The following is an 18,468-nucleotide window of genomic DNA, read 5'->3' as shown; positions in this document are numbered from 1 at the left end:
TCAAGGTAAGGGGGGGAAAGGTTCAGTAGAGATGTGTGGGGGAAGTTTTTTTTTACAGAGGATGGTGGTTAAGGCAGACATGTTAGCAACATTCAAGACTTATCTGGATAGACACATGAATAGGTGGGGAATAGAGAGATCCAGGCAGTTGGTTTAGAAAGGACAACGTGATCGACGCAGGCTTGGTGGGCCGAAGGGCCTGTTCCTGCGCTGTACTGTTCTTGTTCTTTAGATGTGGAAATGCCGGCGTTGGACTGGGGTAAACACAGTAAGAAGTCTCAAAACACCAGGTTAAAGTCCAACAGGTTTATTTGGTAGCAAAAGCCACTCGCTTTCAGAGCCCTGCCCCTTCGTCAGGTGAGTGGGAGTTCTGTTCACAAACAGGGCATATAAAGACACAAACTCAATTTACAAAATAATGGTTGGAATGCGAGTCTTTATAAGTAATCAAGACTTAAAGGTAGAGACAATGTGAGTGGAGAAAGGGTTAAGCACAGGTTAAAGAGATGTGTATTGTCTCCAGACAGGACAAGCACCAGGCAAGAGTGTTCTCTTCCTGTTGGGGAACACTTCAGCGGTCACAGGCATTCGGCCTCTGATTTTCGGGTAAGCGTTCTCCAAGGCGGCCTTCACGACACATGACAATGCAGAGTCGCTGAGCAGAAACTGATAGCTAAGTTCCGCGCACATGAGGACGGCTTCAACCGGGATCTTGGGTTCATGTCACACTAGCTGTAACCCCCACGACTTGCCTGGGCTTGCAAAATCTCACTAACTGTCCTGTCTGGAGACAATACACATCTCTTTAACCTGTGCTTAACCCTCTCTCCACTCACATTGTCTGTACCTTTAAGACTTGAAAGACTCGCATTCCAACCATTATTTTGTAAATTGAGTTTGTGTCTTTATATGCCCTGTTTGTGAACAGAACTCCCACTTACCTGACGAAGGGGCAGCACTCTGAAAGCTAGTGGCTTTTGCTAGCAAATAAACCTGTTGGACTTTAACCTGGTGTTGTGAGACTTCTTACCTTGTTCTTTAGCTCAGGAAACCAGGGCACCAGCGGTTAAAGCCAGAATGTTGGTCAATTGCCACTTTACACATAAACTACTGCCTTGAATGTCCCATGGTGTTTACTGCACATCACCAAAAGAACATCAGTTCAATACAGAACTGAAGGGTCCCTGTCAGCTGGCTAACATGCCACCAGTTAATGGAAATTGAACTCTCACCCTACTACAGAAGTTAAGCTAACTGGCCTATAGTTACCCGCCTTTTGTCTACCTCCTTTTTTAAACAGTGGCGTCACGTTTGCTGTTTTCCAATCTGCGGGAACCACCCCAGAGTCCAGTGAATTTTGGTAAATTACCACTAGTGCATTTGCTATTTCTCCCACCATCTCTTTTAGTACCCTGGGATGCATTCCATCAGGACCAGGAGACTTGTCTACCTTTAGCCCCATTAACTTGCCCAACACTACTTCTTTCGTGATAATGATAGTTTCTCGGTTCTCACCTGCCATAGCCTTCCTGTCAATTTTTGGCATGTCATTTGTGTGTTCCACTGTGAAGACCGACACAAAATATCTGTTCAATGCCTCCGCTATTTTCTCATTTCCAGTTATTAATCCCCCTTCTCATCCTCTAAAGGACCAATGTTTACTTTAGCCACTCGTTTTCATTTTATGTATTTGTAGAAACTTTTGCTTTCTGTTTTTATATTCTTAGCTAGTTACTCTCATAATCCATCTTACTTTTCTTTATAGCTTTTTTCGTGGCTTCCTGTTGACCTTTAAAGATTTCCCAATCCTGTAGTTTCCCAATAATCTTTGCCACTTTGCATGCATTTTCTTTCAAATTGATACCCTCCTTTATTTCCTTAGATATCCATGGCTGATTATCTCTTTTTCATGATGTGGAGATGCTGGCGTTGGACTGGGGTAAGCACAGTAAGGAGTCTCACAACACCAGGTTAAAGTCCAACAGGTTTATTTGGTCGCATAAGCTTCCGGAGTGTCGCTCCTTCTTCAGGTGAGTGAGTTCTTCTTCACTCACCTTCTTCACTCACCGGAAGAAGGAGCGACACTCCGAAAGCTTGTGCTACCAAATAAACCTGTTGGACTTTAACCTAGTGTTGTGAGACTTCTTACTATCTCTTTTTCTACTGTCCTTCCTTATCACTGGTATATACTTTTGCTGAGCACTGTGAAAGATCGCTTTGAAAGTCCTCCACTATTCCTCAATTATCCCACCCTAAAGCTTTTGCTCCCAGTCTACCTTAGCCAATGCCTCCTTCATCCCTTTATAGTCTCCTTTGTTTAAGCACAAAACACTGGTATTGGATTTTACCTTCTCACGCTCCATCTGTATTTTAAATTCAACCATACTGTGATCGCTTCTTCCGAGAGGATCCCTAACTGCAAGATCATTAATTATTCCTGTCTCATTACACAGGACCAGATCTAGGATAGCTTGCTCCCTCATAGGTTCCATTACATACTGTTCAAGGAAGCTATCGCAGATACATTCTATGTACTCCTCCTCAAGGCTGCCTTTACTGACCTGGTTTGACCAATTGATATGTAGATTAAAATCCCCCATGATAATTGCTGTACCATTTTTACATGCATCAGTTATTTCTTTGTTTATTTCTCGCCCCACCATGATGCCATTATTTGGTGGCCTATAGACTACGCCTATCAGTGACGTCACTGGCATCAGACCTCCCCCACCCTAAACAATCAATGCCAGTTCCCACTGCTCCCAGGTCTCTCCCCCTCCCCCAGCCCATGAGGCTCCCATTAGGGTCTGCCTCTGGTACTGCACCATGCCGCTGGTTGGCCATGTCCATCTCCCCCAGGCGCTGTAATGACCTTTATGCCTCTGTAGTGGGGGAGAGGGGCAGGGGGGCAGGGGGCATCCCCATGACGGGTTCACATCTGGGTGAACCTGTTGTACATTGTGCCAATGCAACATTGCGTTGCTAAGGTTTGAAAACCTGGATAGAATATATGACAACATGGGTCATTAATTATATTTAAACGCACCTGGTGTGGGTGTGAACCTGATTACATCACTGGTGATGGGCAGTGAAAATCAGAGATCATGATCGCGGTGGCAAGATTTGTGACGTCCAGGTTTCGCTGGATCTTGACCCGCTGCCGCAATTCCTGCAGATGGAGAGTGCGGGCTTAAGGGTCGCCCCCAGAATGTTTGTGTCATTTGTTTCAAATCCACCAGGTGGCAGCCATATTTTTCATTACACTGTGAGCACTATGCAATCTTAAAATCTCTGCCTAATATATTCATCAGCAGCTGTCAGAAGAAAAATCAGGGCTGTGTGTGTAGAAGTACCATCTTGTGTGGAATCAAATTGTACAAATCAGATAGAAACTGAATTCAATCCCTCGTCTGTGCTGACTGTTTCATGATGTGGAGATGCCGGCGTTGGACTGGGGTAAGCAGAGTTAGAAGTCTCACAACACCAGGTTAAAGTCCAACAGGTTTATTTGTGCTACCAGATGTACTCCAAGTTTTCTTGGAGAAAACTCTTTTTCGATTACGTAAGGACTAAAGTAAGAAATATACTTGTATTTATGGATGAACTAATCCGAAGACAGCATATAGTTGAATCCTTAACTACATTTGGAGAGATATGAGGGATACAAACGATTGGTCTAGTTGGACCAAGGAGTGGCACAGGCTTGGAGGGCCGAAGGGCCTGTTTCCTGTGCTGTACTGTTCTTTGAAAAGCTGAGGGAGTTAGTTCTTAAGGTTGGCACAGTAGTTAGTACTGCTGCCTCACAGCGCCAAGGATTCGGGTTCAACTCCGGCCTTGGGTGACTGTATGGAGTTTGGACATTTTCCGTGTGTGTGTGTGCATTTCCTTTGGATGCCCCAGTGTCCTCCCACAGTCCAAAGATGTGTAGGTTAGGTGGATTAGCCATGGTAAATGTGAGGGGTTACAAGGATAGAGTAGTGGGGAAGGCCTGGGTAAGATGCTCTTTTGGAGAGTCGGTACAGGGCTCAATGGATCGGATGGCCTCCTTTGGCGCTGTAGTGATTCTGTGGCTCTTGGCAAGTCATAAGGTGGTCACACACCATGTCAGCGCAATGAAGTGCACAAGTTGAAGAATTTAGCGCAGAAGAGGCTTAAAAATAGAGCTTTTTGAAATTCTGAAACATTTCCCAAACTGCAACAGCAGATGGCAGTGCAGAGTAAGCAACTGGCTGTGAATGAAGGAAGGCTATTTGGGATAATCCAAAATAAACAAATCCTGCAAAAAAAAAGTAACAATTTCACAGGAAAATGTTCATATCAAAGCTGAATTGAAGGAACTCAACCAGAAGGACAATAAAGGACAACAGCAGGAAGAAAAGATACTCCAAGAAGTCTCTGGCCTAATTCTTGTAAGAATCATTAGGTAGCCCTGGAAAAATATGAGATACTAAAAAAGATGTTGCATACTGCTTCAGAAAAAGCAGCATTGGAAGTTACCAGTAGTGACAAAGTAATACATAAGTTGGCAAGAGATCAGTAAGAAAATAAGCAATTGAAAGAACAGCTGATTGTTGTTCAAAATCAAATGCAAGAGGGGTATGCAACCTTTCAGTAGCAATGAAATGGTCTTAACAGTAGAATAAGAGATCAGCGGAAAAAACTCAAGGAGACTCTGTTGAATTACAAAAAAACTCAATTGAGCTTCACAAAGAAGAGAGCCTGGTGAAGGATCTTCACGTGCTACAAGAATCCCTCAGGTCAAAGTTTGTTCCTTGGGAAAGTTACAAAGAGAAGCAACATGAATATAATGTCACTCTGAATGAACAGAAGAACGAGTTGGCAGAGAAGACACAACAATTTTCAATATTCCAGGAGGAAGCCATGAGGTACCTAAAAGATTCGGAAAAGCTGAAAAACCAGCTGAATGGAAAAGACATTGAAAGGAAAAGCAATAGAACTTTACCAGTTGTGAGCAGATAATGAAACCATGAGCAGCACAATTACAAAACTGAAACAAGATTTCGTTGGAGGGAGACTTGGCCAACAGGGAAACCAAAATGAAGGACAAAGACATGGTTTTAGAGGCAGACAGAGAAAAAGACAGAATAAGAATGGAAAATGTAAATCAGATGCTGAAGCTCAAGGAACTAGAAGAAAAAGCACTGGTTGCCTTAAATATATTGAGAACCATTGAGTTATTGAATAATGACATGGTTGAAGTGAAAAAATCAAGAAACGAGAATGTTAAGAAAAAATTGAAAAGTAAAGTAAAAGTTCTCACAAAGGAGCATGAAGAGTCTCAGAAACAATTAACAGAAGTATAATTATAGAATGTGAGCTTGAAGGATGGAACACAAGAATTAGGCTCTGTAAAGGAAAAACTGCTCAGTGTAATCAACTTTTATTGACAAAATATGAGTTTGCTAATGAAAAATGAGGAACGCATTGAAGCGTCTCTCACAACAAGTAGAACACTTGAAGAAAATGGAAAATGACTTGCACAGAATGGAAGAGCAAATCCAGACTTCAAAACAAAAAAGTTCCTGGGAAACAGATTGAGGATATAATGAGTGAATTGTAAAACTCTAAGGAGCATCAGTGACTATGGAGGAAAGTCTTTGAAAGGAACTGAATGTCCAGGTGATGCTTTTAAGCTTGCTTTGCATTGCACATAATTCTGAAACAAAGACAACTGAACTCACCACAGTAGTGCTGAGCTGAATGAAAAGATTCATAAGCTTGAAAAAGGTGGGGAAAAGAGAGTAAATAATTATTTGGCTGAAATTGTGAAACAAGTGGAAATAATGGTGCCATTTTTGAAATGTCAACATCCAGGAAGAACATGATGGACCGCATGGAAGAAACAAATGTGTCCACTCTATGAATGAATGGAGTGAACATTCCCTTCAGATGGAGTGGGACAAGCCCATGATGTCCAAACAAAGTAGATGGGCTGACAAAAAAGAGAAAAACAACTTGAAGGAGCACAGAAAGCAAATCAAATGGAGACAATCAAGTAGTGGACTTGGCCAAGAGTACTACAATGCCAATGCCAAATCGACAAAGTCAACCCAAAAAACTGAAACTACCATTCCTCCAAACATTGCAAGAATGAGATCTGAAAGAATTGTCAAGCCTCCAGACTGTCTGAATTCAGGAAATCAGAGACTTAAGGTTGGGGGTTGGTGCAGAAAGAATAGGAAGTAAAGTAATACTGCTATCAAACCACTATCAGGATAAACTCATTTTGGGTTCAAACTAACTTGTAATGCTTACTGTAATGAAACAAAACCAAAACTACAAAGCACATCCCCACACTCACATGACGAATGCAGCCCATTTCAATTTAAATAAGCGAACAGGATTTGGGGATGATTCATTTGGATTCAGTGTTGTGAATTTCAGAACTGACAGGAGTCCCTTCCTATATATATATACATATATATATGGAATGTGTTGCCTGAGACTGTAGTGGAGGCAGGTTCAATTGAAGCATTCGTGAGAAAATTGGATTATCTGAACGGGAAGAATGTGCAGGGCTACAGGGTGACGATGTGGAATGGCACAGGGTGAATTGCTCCTTCAGACAACCTATTTTCATCCCTTTCACATTGCCCAGTTATATGCCTGCCTCAGTTTCCTGCTAAAATCATCATCCATGTTTTTGTGACCTCTTGAATATTCCAGTACACTCCACGTGGGCCTCCCACATTTTTGCAAACTGTCTAGTTAAACTGAAAACAGTTGTCAGGGAGAGGAATGGAGTTGCTGACTAGGGAACAGAGGGTGGAATTTTACGGCCCTCTTGCAGCATGGGTGGGGCTGTAAAATGCAGTGAGCTGTTCAAAGGTCCATTGACTTAGGCGGGACTGTGAAATTCTACTGGTGCAAAATTCCACCCAGAGTTTCCAGTCAAGATGTAGGCAACGGCTTTACTCTTTCCAATATTTAATTGGAGAAAATGTCTCCTCATCCAGTACTTGTCATCAGCATGCCACAATGCAGGCTAGATGGGCCAATTGGCCGCCATCTGCACTTTAGGAATTTTATGATTCTAAATCTGTGGAAATAGATAAATTTACAATATGTGCAATCCACACAAAATTGCAGAGTACTGGATCATGGGGTGGCACGGTAGCACAGTGGTTAGCACTGCTGCTTCACAGCTCCAGGGACCTGGGTTCGATTCCCGGCTTGGGTCACTGTCTGTGTGGAGTTTGCACATTCTCCTTGTGTCTGCGTGAGTTTCCTCTGGGTGCTCCGGTTTCCTCCTACAGTCCAAAGATGTGCGGGTTAGGTTGATTGGCCATGCTAAAAATTGCCCCTTAGTGTCCTGGGATGCGTAGATTAGAGGGATTAGCGGGTAAGATATGTAGGGATATGGGGTTGGGCCTGGGTGGGATTGTGGTCGGTGCAGACTCGATGGGCCGAATGGCCTCTTTCTGTACTGGAGGGTTTCTATGATTCTATGATCAGGTGAGAAAAGCTGTGTGAAACTCACTGGCTTCTCAGCCTCCTTTTAAATTTAAGTGTCTCTTCTGACAGACATTGGAACCCCCTGGCCAATATGGGGACACCCAACCCCATACATTTCCCCCTTCCATGGATAAGATGGAAACACAAACACAAAAAACACACACACACACGACAAAAAAAAACACACACACATGACAAAAACACACACGACAGAAACACACACACACATATTCACTCTCTCCCTCTGTCAGGCATGTCCCTCAACTCTCAGGGGCTGCAATCATGCCCTGGCATGGTCATCACAACTGGTTTTCCTTTTTGAAAACTAGTTGTGATTCACATCAGCATGATGCCATGCTACTGGGGGGGAAGATATGCCATGGGCGTATGTTATGGCGTGACCTGGTTACATCACTGGCAGGGAGTGGGAAAGATCTCAAACTGAAATCTCTCTGGCACAAATCTGGCAGCTCGTCAGATTTAGTGGCCATTCCTGGATTTGCACCGCTATTGCTCGATCGGATGCATGGAGATAACAAATAGGAGGGAGGATCCAAGTTCAGATCTTTTGGAAACACAGGAGGTAACAGTGTGAGAATGGGAAGATGAATCACTGCAGGTAATTCTCTGGTGACAACAGGATTAAAATGAAACCATTCAAGTGAACTTCCATTCATCTTCGGATTGGTGGAAAGTTGTTGGAGGAAGATTGAGAGATCAAAAATGTCAAAGGCTGCAGACAGATGGAGAAGGACATGGAAAGATCATTTACCTTTATCACAGTCAAACACTAACTGTTGTTTTGGTACTGTAGCTGGGGCAGAAATCAAATTGAAGGGACTTGGAGTTCTCGGAAAAACGAGCTCGGATTTGAAACAGCAGTGCTTTCAAGGACTTTGAAGAAAGGACACTGGCAATGGTCTGGTAGTTTGCAAGGATGGAGGAGTCAAAGATAATTTTTGAGGAGATGGTGATGAAGCCAGATTTGAGGGAGATGGTGGTGGTATAAGAATGAGAGAGAGAAATAGAAGCCCGAAGAGGCTATTTCACCTTTTGAATCTGTTTGGCATTCAGTAAAATCATGGCTTATTTGCTTTGTAATCTTTATCTTCATGTTCCTGCCTACCTCCCCAGCCCTCATAACCTTAACTCACTTCTAAATCAAAAACATATCTAACTTAGCATTGAATACGTTCAATGACCAACCCTCCACCGCTCTCCAGGGTAGTGAATGCAAAAGATTTATAACCCTCTGATAGAAGACATTTTTCTCCAATTATTCTTAAATGACTTTGTATTTTGAAACACTGCCCCCTAGTTCTCAATTCTCCCATGAGGGAAACATCCTCTCAGCATTTACCTTGTCAAGCTCCCTCAGAACCATGTGTTTCAATAAGATCACATCTCATTTTTCTAAACTCCAATTAGTACACGTCCAAATTGCTCAATCTTTCTTCAAAACAGAACACTTCATCTCAGGAATGAACCTAGTGAACCTTTGAACTGCCTCCAATGCAAGCATATCTCTCCTAAAACAAGACCAAAACTGTATTCAGTACTCTAGGTGGTGTTTCACCAATGTCCTGTACAGTTGTAATAAGACTTCCCGACTTTTATATTCCACCCCCTTGCAATAAAGGCTACCACTCCATTGCCTTATTCATTAATTGACGTACCTGCATGCTAACTTTGTGATTCATGTACGAGGACACCATGTTTCATAGAACATAGAACATAGAACATTACAGCGCAGAACAGGCCCTTCGGCCCACGATGTTGCACCGACCAGTTAAAAAAAAAAAGTTTCCCTATGTACTGTAGCATTTGGTGGTCTGGGTGTAAAAAAGTTCTGTTTTGCTATTATTTCCACCAAAATGTACAACCTCACATGTTTCCACACAACAGTCCATCTGCCAAATTTATGCCATTCACTCAATCCATTTGGCCCTTAGTAAACTGCTTGCATCCTCCTCACAACCTGTTTTCCTCTCTATCTTTGTACTGTCAGTAAATTTGGCTATAATATACTCAGTCCTTTCATCAATTCATTAATATAAATAATTGAGGCCCCAGTACTGATCCCTGTGCACTCTGCTAGTTAGTTTGCCAACCTAAAAAATATCCATTTGTTTCAACTCTGTTTCCTGTTAGGTAGACAATTCTCTTCCATGCTAATGTTACCCCAACACCACGAGCTCTTAACTACAGTAATAATTTTTTATGTGCACCTTATCAAATGCCTTTTGAAAATACAGATAGCTTCTCTTTCTTCATCCTGCTTGTTACATCCTCAAAGAACTCAAAAATTTGTCAAACACAATCTCCTGTTGAGAAACCGACGGGAGAAGGAACCATTAAAAATATCAGCTAACATGAGCGCCAGGGAAGGAAATTGGGTGGTCAGCAGTTTGGTGGGAATAGGATTGTGTGAGCAGGCATTGGGTCTCATAGATAAATGAGCTTGGAAAGGAAAGGAGGGAAGACTGAAGAGAAGTTAGAGAAAGATGAGAGGTCAGGACTAGGATAGGAAGGAAATTTGGTTAAGTGGATTAGAGAAAGGGAGGGAAGATGCAAAGCCAGCTCATTGAATGGTCTCAATTTTAGTGACAAAGAAGACCAGGAGAATGCAGCACTTATTGTTAGAATCATAGAAACCCTACAGTACAGAAAGAGGCCATTTGGCCCATCGAGTCTGCACCGACCACAATCCCACCCAGGCCCTACCCCCATATCCCTACATATTTTACCCACTAATCTACGCATCCCAGGACACTAAGGGGCAATTTTAGCATGGCCAATCAACCTAACCCGCACATCTTTGGACTGTGGGAGGAAACCGGAGCACCCGGAGGAAACCCACGCAGACACGAGGAGAATGTGCAAACTCCACACAGACAGTGATCCAAGCCGGGAATCGAACCCAGGTCCCTGAAGCTGTGAAGCAGCAGTGCTAACCACTGTGCTACCGTGCCGTTCGAGTTGAAGGTTTAAAAGATAAATTGAAGTTTACCTTTTGTTAGAATCATTTCAAAAATGCTGCATAGCTTTTATCATTATTTTTTCCATCGTTCCAATAGCCTTCTTTCTGCTGAACCACAAGGAATAGAGAAACTGAAACTGATGCAGTAAAATAAACATCCGCGTTGCATTAGTTTAATTTTAACAAACAGATGGCAGAAAAATATATTTACAGCACATATTTGGGGAAACACTTAATGGATGCTGTACAAAAGAATATACATGCAAAAACAGAATTCAAACTTAAAAAGGAGACTAACATGCTATATATAATACATTAAAAAATAATAACGTGAGGTTGACGTGACAATACATCCAGTTTTGAATTCCCGTTTTCCTTCTCTCATATTTATTTCTTGAGGCCCTACAGTACAAGTTTATATTTGATATAAATATACTGCATAGCTGAAAAAATTACTGAGTTTGGTTCACTGTTTGGGCATATTCCACAATGACTAGTTTGTAATGCAGTCCCTAGTAGTCAACTTTTTCAAAAGGTCAATGCAATAAAGAAGTCAAACAATAGTGCAGCTTGCAGTACGAAGTACGTGCTTTTCTTTAATATTTATTACAGGTACAACAGAAGTCTTCATAAATAGAGTTGCATAAAATGTTAAAGCCACAACATTGCACATGATATGAATTAAAACATAAAATACAATGAGTGCATTTACAGTACATATTCCTCCTTAACTGCTCTGCAATCAGATTGGCAGGTGCAACTCCAAAATCCCCCTCCAGAAAGAAAAGAGCATTTGCCTTTTCACCCAAGGGTGTTTGGGGAAAAGGTTCCAGAATGGCATACCAGCATTAAAAATACAGACTGAAGGCAGATAACGGTCTTTATACAAGTAAGGCTTATATATAATCAGAGCAACACAATTTATTTCTATTATACGCAAAAGGTCCATGGTTCAACTGCAGCAGTAGAAATTTGGGCCATATCTGGCTAAATGCAAGGGATTATAATTTAAATACATTGGTGGCAATTGAAAAGCTTTATGACCAGTAAAAATCAGACGTTTCACTGGAGATCATATTCAGTGGCTGTCTTGATTAAAATCAGTCAAGGAGGAAAGAATAAAAAAAAACCTTGTTCTTTGTTGGCTAATTTTTAAATCACATAATTAAATGTTTCAAAGTCCAGCGCGTTTAATTAAATACAATAACAACAATTATTCTTCTCTAAATTTTCCTAGGCAATGTGTGAAAAATGGTTTCCTGTGATCAGAACCGAAATACTGTCAAAATAATGAAAATCCAGCTGGTTGTGCAGAGCTTGTGCAGTCCTCCCCACCAGCTTTACATTGCATGGATGGCACTGAAACCCAAGTACTGTTTGTGCAAGGTTCCTTGGCATGCAATTCCATACAATGACACATGTATAAAGCAGCTGATACGCTGTCAGTTTTATTTCAACTCAACAGCTGACTGGCTGAAGATACAGTCTCCAATCTTATTGGCAGGTGAAAGAGCATGAGCAAAAAAATCTCCACGTTAGGGTCACACTCTTGATAAGAGTTTACTTTGTAAGAAGTTCTTGATACTACCAACTGGCCGAACATCATTCTGGTGTTTGCGCCGTTCAATAAATGAAGTCAGTCTTGACGTGTTTAGAGTTTCGGTATCCCTGTTGACACCTGGCTGCAGCCAAGGATCCTGAAGGCACATTGCAGCCGAGGGACGTTTATTTGGATCTCCCTGTAGTAAGAAACAAAGAAAATCTTTGGCAGCTTGACTGACCCCTCTGAAGTAGTCATCAGGGAAGCTAAAGTCCAATCGACAAATGTTCAAGCAGGTTTCTTCTACACTCTCATCCAAAAAAGGAGACACACCACTGAGAAGGACATAGGCAAGTACCCCAACACTCCAAGTATCTGATGTAAGACAGGCAGAATTTCCCAAAATAATTTCTGGAGCTGCAAATTCAGGGTTTCCGAGCAACTGATGGGTGTAATATGTTGTGGTTAGCTGCATGGTATCCCCAAAATCAGCAAGCTTGATGAGTGGTTTGGCTTTGCTGTGGTCCACCAGCACGTTTTCTGGCTTTAAGTGATGGAAACATACAACAGATTAGTACAACAAACAAACATACAACAAACTCACAAACATAACAATAACTCAGTAAAGAAATAATTTAACAAGCATTATTATGAGGTGCAATGTCATTTGTACTAACAAAACATAGTTTTATTTTTTAACTGTATAAATAGTACTAACAAAGAGGAGAAATGCAATATACTAGATTTAAGCAGCAAGCTGTTCTAATGGTATGATTTAAAATGGAAGAAATTACTGGGCCAGATTTTGCTGTGAGCAGTGAACATTCATTAGATTTGCACCGGACCATAGATTTTCCATGGGTGTTTTGCACAGCAAACTGCTGTCAGGAGAACAAGCAAATGGTGCAGCAACCTAACAGGGAGCCTGGGATTTGTGTGAACAGTGCAAGCAATGGGTGTATCTCCTTAACTGATCTGTTGTGAAGCCATGCTTTAAATCAAAAAATGATTCTTGAATTTCCTTACTGAAACCCCCCAGTTGATTTAAAAAGACCTCCAGTTCCTTAGGATCACAATCATAGATTGCTGCACATTTGCATCACTGTACCTCATACATTCTAAAACTACTGAAATGGAGACAACCTGTCGACAAAGCTGCACCAGGAACAATTGCCTTGAAAAAGAGATAAAGTCATAGAGGTTTATTGCATGGAAACAGGCCCTTCAGCCCAACTTGTCCATGCCGCCCTTTTTTTTAAACCACTAAGCTAGTCCCAATTGCCCGCGTTTGGCCTATATGCCTCTATACCCATCTTACCCATGTAACTGCCTAAATGCTTTTTAAAAGACAAAATTGTACCTGGGGGCCATTTTTTTATCCTATTAACAATGCATCCAGACAATCACATGGGTACCAACTGGGTGCAAACAGGATCTAGGATACACTAGTTAGGACCATATTTGAATCATTGGGCAGTTGGGGAGAGAAGATCATGTGACAAGTGAACCCTGTGGGTGTTTAAGCACCTGTTTTTTCTGCAGAAGAGAACAAGCAACTGAGACGTTAAAGGAACAAGACCCTGAGTGAGTTCCTCGCTCTCCATCTAACTAAACATTTTGAATCCTGTTAGTTTTGACTATCCAGGTGCCACAGACAGACATTTTAAAAATAATTGAACCCAGCACTGCTGCCTCCAGAAGAACACAAAAATTATCCGACTGAAGCTTTAAACTGCCTTGTCACTGAAGGGTGTGGTTCATAGAATCTTACAGTGCAGAAGGAGGCCATTCGGCCATCGAGTCTGCACTGACCACAATCCCACCCAGGCTCTATCCCCATATTCCCATGCATTTACCCTAGCTAGTCCCCCTAACACTAAGGGGCAATTCAGCAAGGCCAATCCACCTAACCTGCATATAACCTGAGAGAGTAAACCGGAGCACCCGGAGAAAACCCATGCAGACACCGGGAAACTGTGCAAATTCCACACAGACAGTGACCGATGCAGGGAATCGAACCCTGGTCCCTGGAGCTGTGAGGCAGCAGTGCTAACCACTGTGCCGTGCCACTGAGTAAAAGCAGCTGGACCACTGAATTCGGCTTGTAAAGCCAACCGAGTCACTAATCTTCAAGAGTCATACAACCCTTTAATTTTACTGGACTCAAATTACTTATTGTATTCTCACTTGTGGCCAAATGGGCCACCTAAAATGGCGATTTGTAAAGCACTCTGGGACAATTGGGCAAGAACTAAAATGACAGGCTGCAGCCTAAAAGACAGAGATAAACAGACTGCAACTCAGACGACTGAATACACAGGAAATAGGCCATCCTAAAGACAATGGACGCTTTTTGGTCAAACATACTTGTTTACCGTAACCCCTTATTTGGGAGGGAGGTATGTGACCTATGTGCCTCCAGCACCTATAGACATGGCCGTTGGGTACACCCAGAGATTGGTGTGGCAGCACCTGATTGGACTCTTATCGATCAGGATGATCAAGCCCTGATCAATTGATTGGCAAGAATCAGGAGACCGCCCTAAAAGGACACGAAACCAGGGAGAGCTAAAAGCTTCTGCACAACAGAAGCTCTCTCTCTCTTTTGCTGACTCCACGAACGAGCTACAACAACGGTGACTGTCGCCAGCAACGATCAGCACGAGGAGAGCCACCACACCCGAGAAGCAAGACCAGAGCCAGAGTGCCAGACCAGACTACGCAGAGGGCTACTGAGACCAGCGCACAGATAAAGGCCAATATCTACTTGGGTACTTGCCAGTCACGCAAAGTTAAGTCAAGGTCTAGTATTGGACTTGAACTTTAGTATTTTCTGAAAGATAACTTATTGTTGGTTGGATGGGTGATTATTGATTGTGTGTTTTAAATAAATATTGTTTGTACTAACAAGTAGTCTACTTGCAATCCTTTGTCTATCGCATAAGAGTTAAAACAGACTGTGCGGCAGACACAACACCCTCCTCTGTAATCTATTGGTGTCTGCATGTGAACTTTAAGTGTGTATGCCTGTGAAAGTCAAAGTACTTTGATTTTTTTTTACTTAAGTACAATAAAAGCAATCCTCTTTTCTATTTAAACAGCTCAGGAAAATCTGCTTGTGACTTTTATAGTCGTAACACATATACAGTTAGACACACACAGAATTGACAAGCATATCCGTTTAGTTTTAATAAACCTGTAGCGGTCAAAGACGAAGAGAGAAAAGAGGAGAGCCATTCAATCCCTCCTGATCTGATTGTAACAAATCAGAATAATGAATTGCTAAGTGCATCATCAGAACCAATTTGAACAGTGAATTCAATGTCAAATTATACACAGAAAGCAAAATAGAGGGAAAGAAATGCTGGATTAAAAGCAAGAGAATGATAAAAGGTGACAGACGGTAAAAGTTGAAAAAAATCTTAATTTAAAATCTCCAACAATAACGAAAAGCTTAAGCTCCATACTTCTAAAAGTTAATTTTTAGTGCAAGGGAGGTACTCTGGTGTTAAGACTTTAGTCTATAAATGTATTGTATACACAATCTTGCTATACTTTTCGAAGTGTCAAGCTCAGACTGTAAACTGGCATGTAGCTCTTCAGTTGCACAGTTTTCTCTCCAGATCTTGAGCGTCTCACAGAAAGAAAATGAGTGAGCATGTTTACATTGGCAGGACAGGGCCTTACAGAGCTGCCGTTCAACTCCACAGACATCGGGGCACCATCATTAAAGGGCACCCTAATCAGCACTGACCTTTAGACCCACTGGACAATCAGTGGGAGCTCCCCCTCAACAATCATCAGAAGCTCAGCCCTCCCACTGAACAATAATTGCAGAAGTAATGCCAGCATTCTCTCACCTCAGTGCCTGCTGCCGCTAGTGCCAGCAAGTCCTCTCTGCCCATCCCTCACCCTCCCTGCCATGGGACTCCCACAAAGACATGCCACAGCACAAATTGACACTGCCAGGTTGGTACTGTGCCAACCTGGCAGTGTCAACCTGTGCAAGGGGGCAACGCAAAGGCCCGGTCCAGGCATGCCCCACTCCTTTTCCGCCAAACCACCCCCCCCCACCCCACTTCTCCACCTTCACCTCCACAGGGATCCTCTCAATTGAATTCCGTTTTCAAAAAGCTGCTGTAAATCTCGCTGACTTGATATGAATATTCAGTGAGAGCTGGCTTATCATATTAAAATATATATTTATATCTATTAAAATGAGTTTCATGCCATTTGTGGATGTGATCCTTATGACATCATCAGCGAGGGGCAGGGAAAATTGGGAAATGTGATCTCTCTGGAGAGAATTGCGTTTCCTAATTCTCTCCAGATTTTCTGCCCACGTCACTGTTCTCTCTGATGGCGAACATGGGCTGAGAATCATCCCCACAATGTGTGTCAGTTAGCGAGTTGCCATTTTCTTGTCGCTCACATAGGACATGCAGCTTGGACATCAATTTCCAGATCTTAACTGTGTTATGTGCACCTGTTAGGCAATACTGTTTGATTTGCACATAAATAGCTGTAGGTGCTGTTTGGTTTCACCATTGCAAAGTACAGCCTGTAGCAGGATGCCCACTTACCATATTTTCAATTACTTCAATGGTGGTGCTATTTTCGTAAATTGTATAATTGAATTACTAAATATAGATCAGGAATTGAAGTATTTATAAGGCATTAATTATTTTCCTGGATTTTTCACTGGAGTTAATGTGCCGTGCTGTCTGACTGTAATGTACAGTATCTCTTCATGGGATGGGGGATACAACTCACTGCCACTGTCTCTCCAAATCAGCTACCAGCAAGTAGTCCAGATTGATGAGAGAGATTCTTCTTCTGGTTTCCTTTTTTCTTGTAAGAAGCACTTGGCCTATACTTAGTATTTATCCATAATTTATGGTTGAGGTTGCCAACTAAGAATGTTAACTTATATCCTACCAGTCCATAACTTAGATTGGGGGAGGCTGTTTGAGGGTAAATCAACATCTGACATGTGGGAGTCTTTTAAATGTCAGCTGATTGGAATTCAGGAGCAGATGTACCTGTGAAGATGAAGGATATGTGTAGCAAGTATTGGGAACCCTGACTAACGAGGGATATTATGAGCCTTATCAAAAAAGAAAAAAAGAAGCACTTACAAGGTCTAAAAGGCTTAGGAAACATGAAGCCCTTGAAGAATATAAAGAACGTAGGAAGGAACTTAAGGAAGGAGTTAGGGGGCTAAACGGGGTCATGAAAAGTCCTTGGCAAACAGAATTAAGGAAAGTCCTAAGGCATTTTATACATATGTAAAGAGCAAGAGGGTAGCCAGGGAAAGGATTTAGTGAAGGGAATTTATGCATGGAACCAGACGAAATGGGCGAGATACTAAATGAATACTTTGCCTCAGTATTCACCAAAGAGAGGGACTTGATGGATGAGGAGCCTAGGGCAGGGTGTGTAGATATTCTGGGTCATGTCGATATCAAAAAGGAGGTATTGGGTGTCTTAAAAAGCATTGAAGTAGTTAAGTCCCCAGGGCCTGATGGGATATATCCCAGAATACTGAGGGAGGCAAGGGTGGAAATTGTGGGCCTTGACAGAAATCTTTATATCTTCATTGGCTACAGGTGAAGTTCCAGAGGACTGGAGGATAGCCAATGTTGTTCCATTGTTTAAGAGGGGCAGCAGGGATAATCCAGGAAATTATAGGCTGGTGAGCCTTCCGTCAGTGATAGGGAAATTATTGGAAAAGATTCTTTGGGACAGGATTTACTCACAATTGGAAACAGTGATAGACAGCATGGTTTTGTGAAGGGGAGGTCGTGCCTCACTAACTTGATTGAATTTTTCGAGGAAGTGACGAAGATGATAGATGAAGAAAAGGCAGTGGATGTTGTATACATGGACTTCAAGTAAAGCCTTTGACAAGGTACCTCATGGTAGACTGGTACAAAAGCTGAAGTCACATGGGATTAGAGGAGAGCTGGCAAGATGGATACAGAACTGGCTTGGCCATAGAAGACAGAGGGTAGTAGTAGAGGGGTGCTTTTCTGAATGGAAGGCTGTGACTAGCGGTGCTCCACAGGGATCAGTTCTGGGACCTTTGTTGTTCGTAGTATATATAAATGATTTGGAGGAAAATGTAGCTGATCTGATTAGTAAGTTTGCGGACGACACAAAAATTGGTGGAGTTGCGGATAGTGAAGAGGATTGAGCAAGATATAGACCGGTTGGAGACTTGGGCGGAGAAATGGCAGATGGAGTTCAATCCGGACAAGTGTGAGATAATGCATTTTGGAAGGTCCAATGCATGTAGGAATTATACAATAAAAGGTAGAACCCTTAGGAGTATTAACAGGCAGAGAGATCTGGGTGTACATGTCCACCAATCACTGAAAGTGGCAGCGCAGGTGGATAACGTAGTCAAGAAAGCATACGGTATGCTTGCCTTCATTGGTCAGGGTATTGAGTATAAAAATTGGCAGGTCAT

General features: G+C 42.2%; 1 protein-coding gene across 3 annotated transcripts in view; it reads right to left on the bottom strand.

The window, feature by feature from the left end:
• Positions 1-10,599: 10,599 nt before the first annotated feature.
• LOC144510730 (triple functional domain protein) overlaps positions 10,600-18,468 on the bottom strand; it is a 589,246-nt gene continuing 581,377 nt past the window's right edge. For all 3 annotated transcript variants that reach the window (XM_078240506.1, XM_078240513.1, XM_078240521.1), the window contains one exon: positions 10,600-12,540. In XM_078240506.1, the coding sequence (XP_078096632.1) occupies positions 11,998-12,540 (543 nt within the window). In that variant the 3' untranslated portion in view covers positions 10,600-11,997. The remainder of the gene's footprint in view (positions 12,541-18,468) is intronic.

This window comes from Mustelus asterias, chromosome 2, assembly GCF_964213995.1.
Source record: "Mustelus asterias chromosome 2, sMusAst1.hap1.1, whole genome shotgun sequence".
Taxonomy (NCBI): Eukaryota; Metazoa; Chordata; class Chondrichthyes; order Carcharhiniformes; family Triakidae; genus Mustelus; species Mustelus asterias.
Note: the sequence above shows the minus strand (reverse complement) of the source record. Positions and strands in the feature narration are given on the sequence as shown.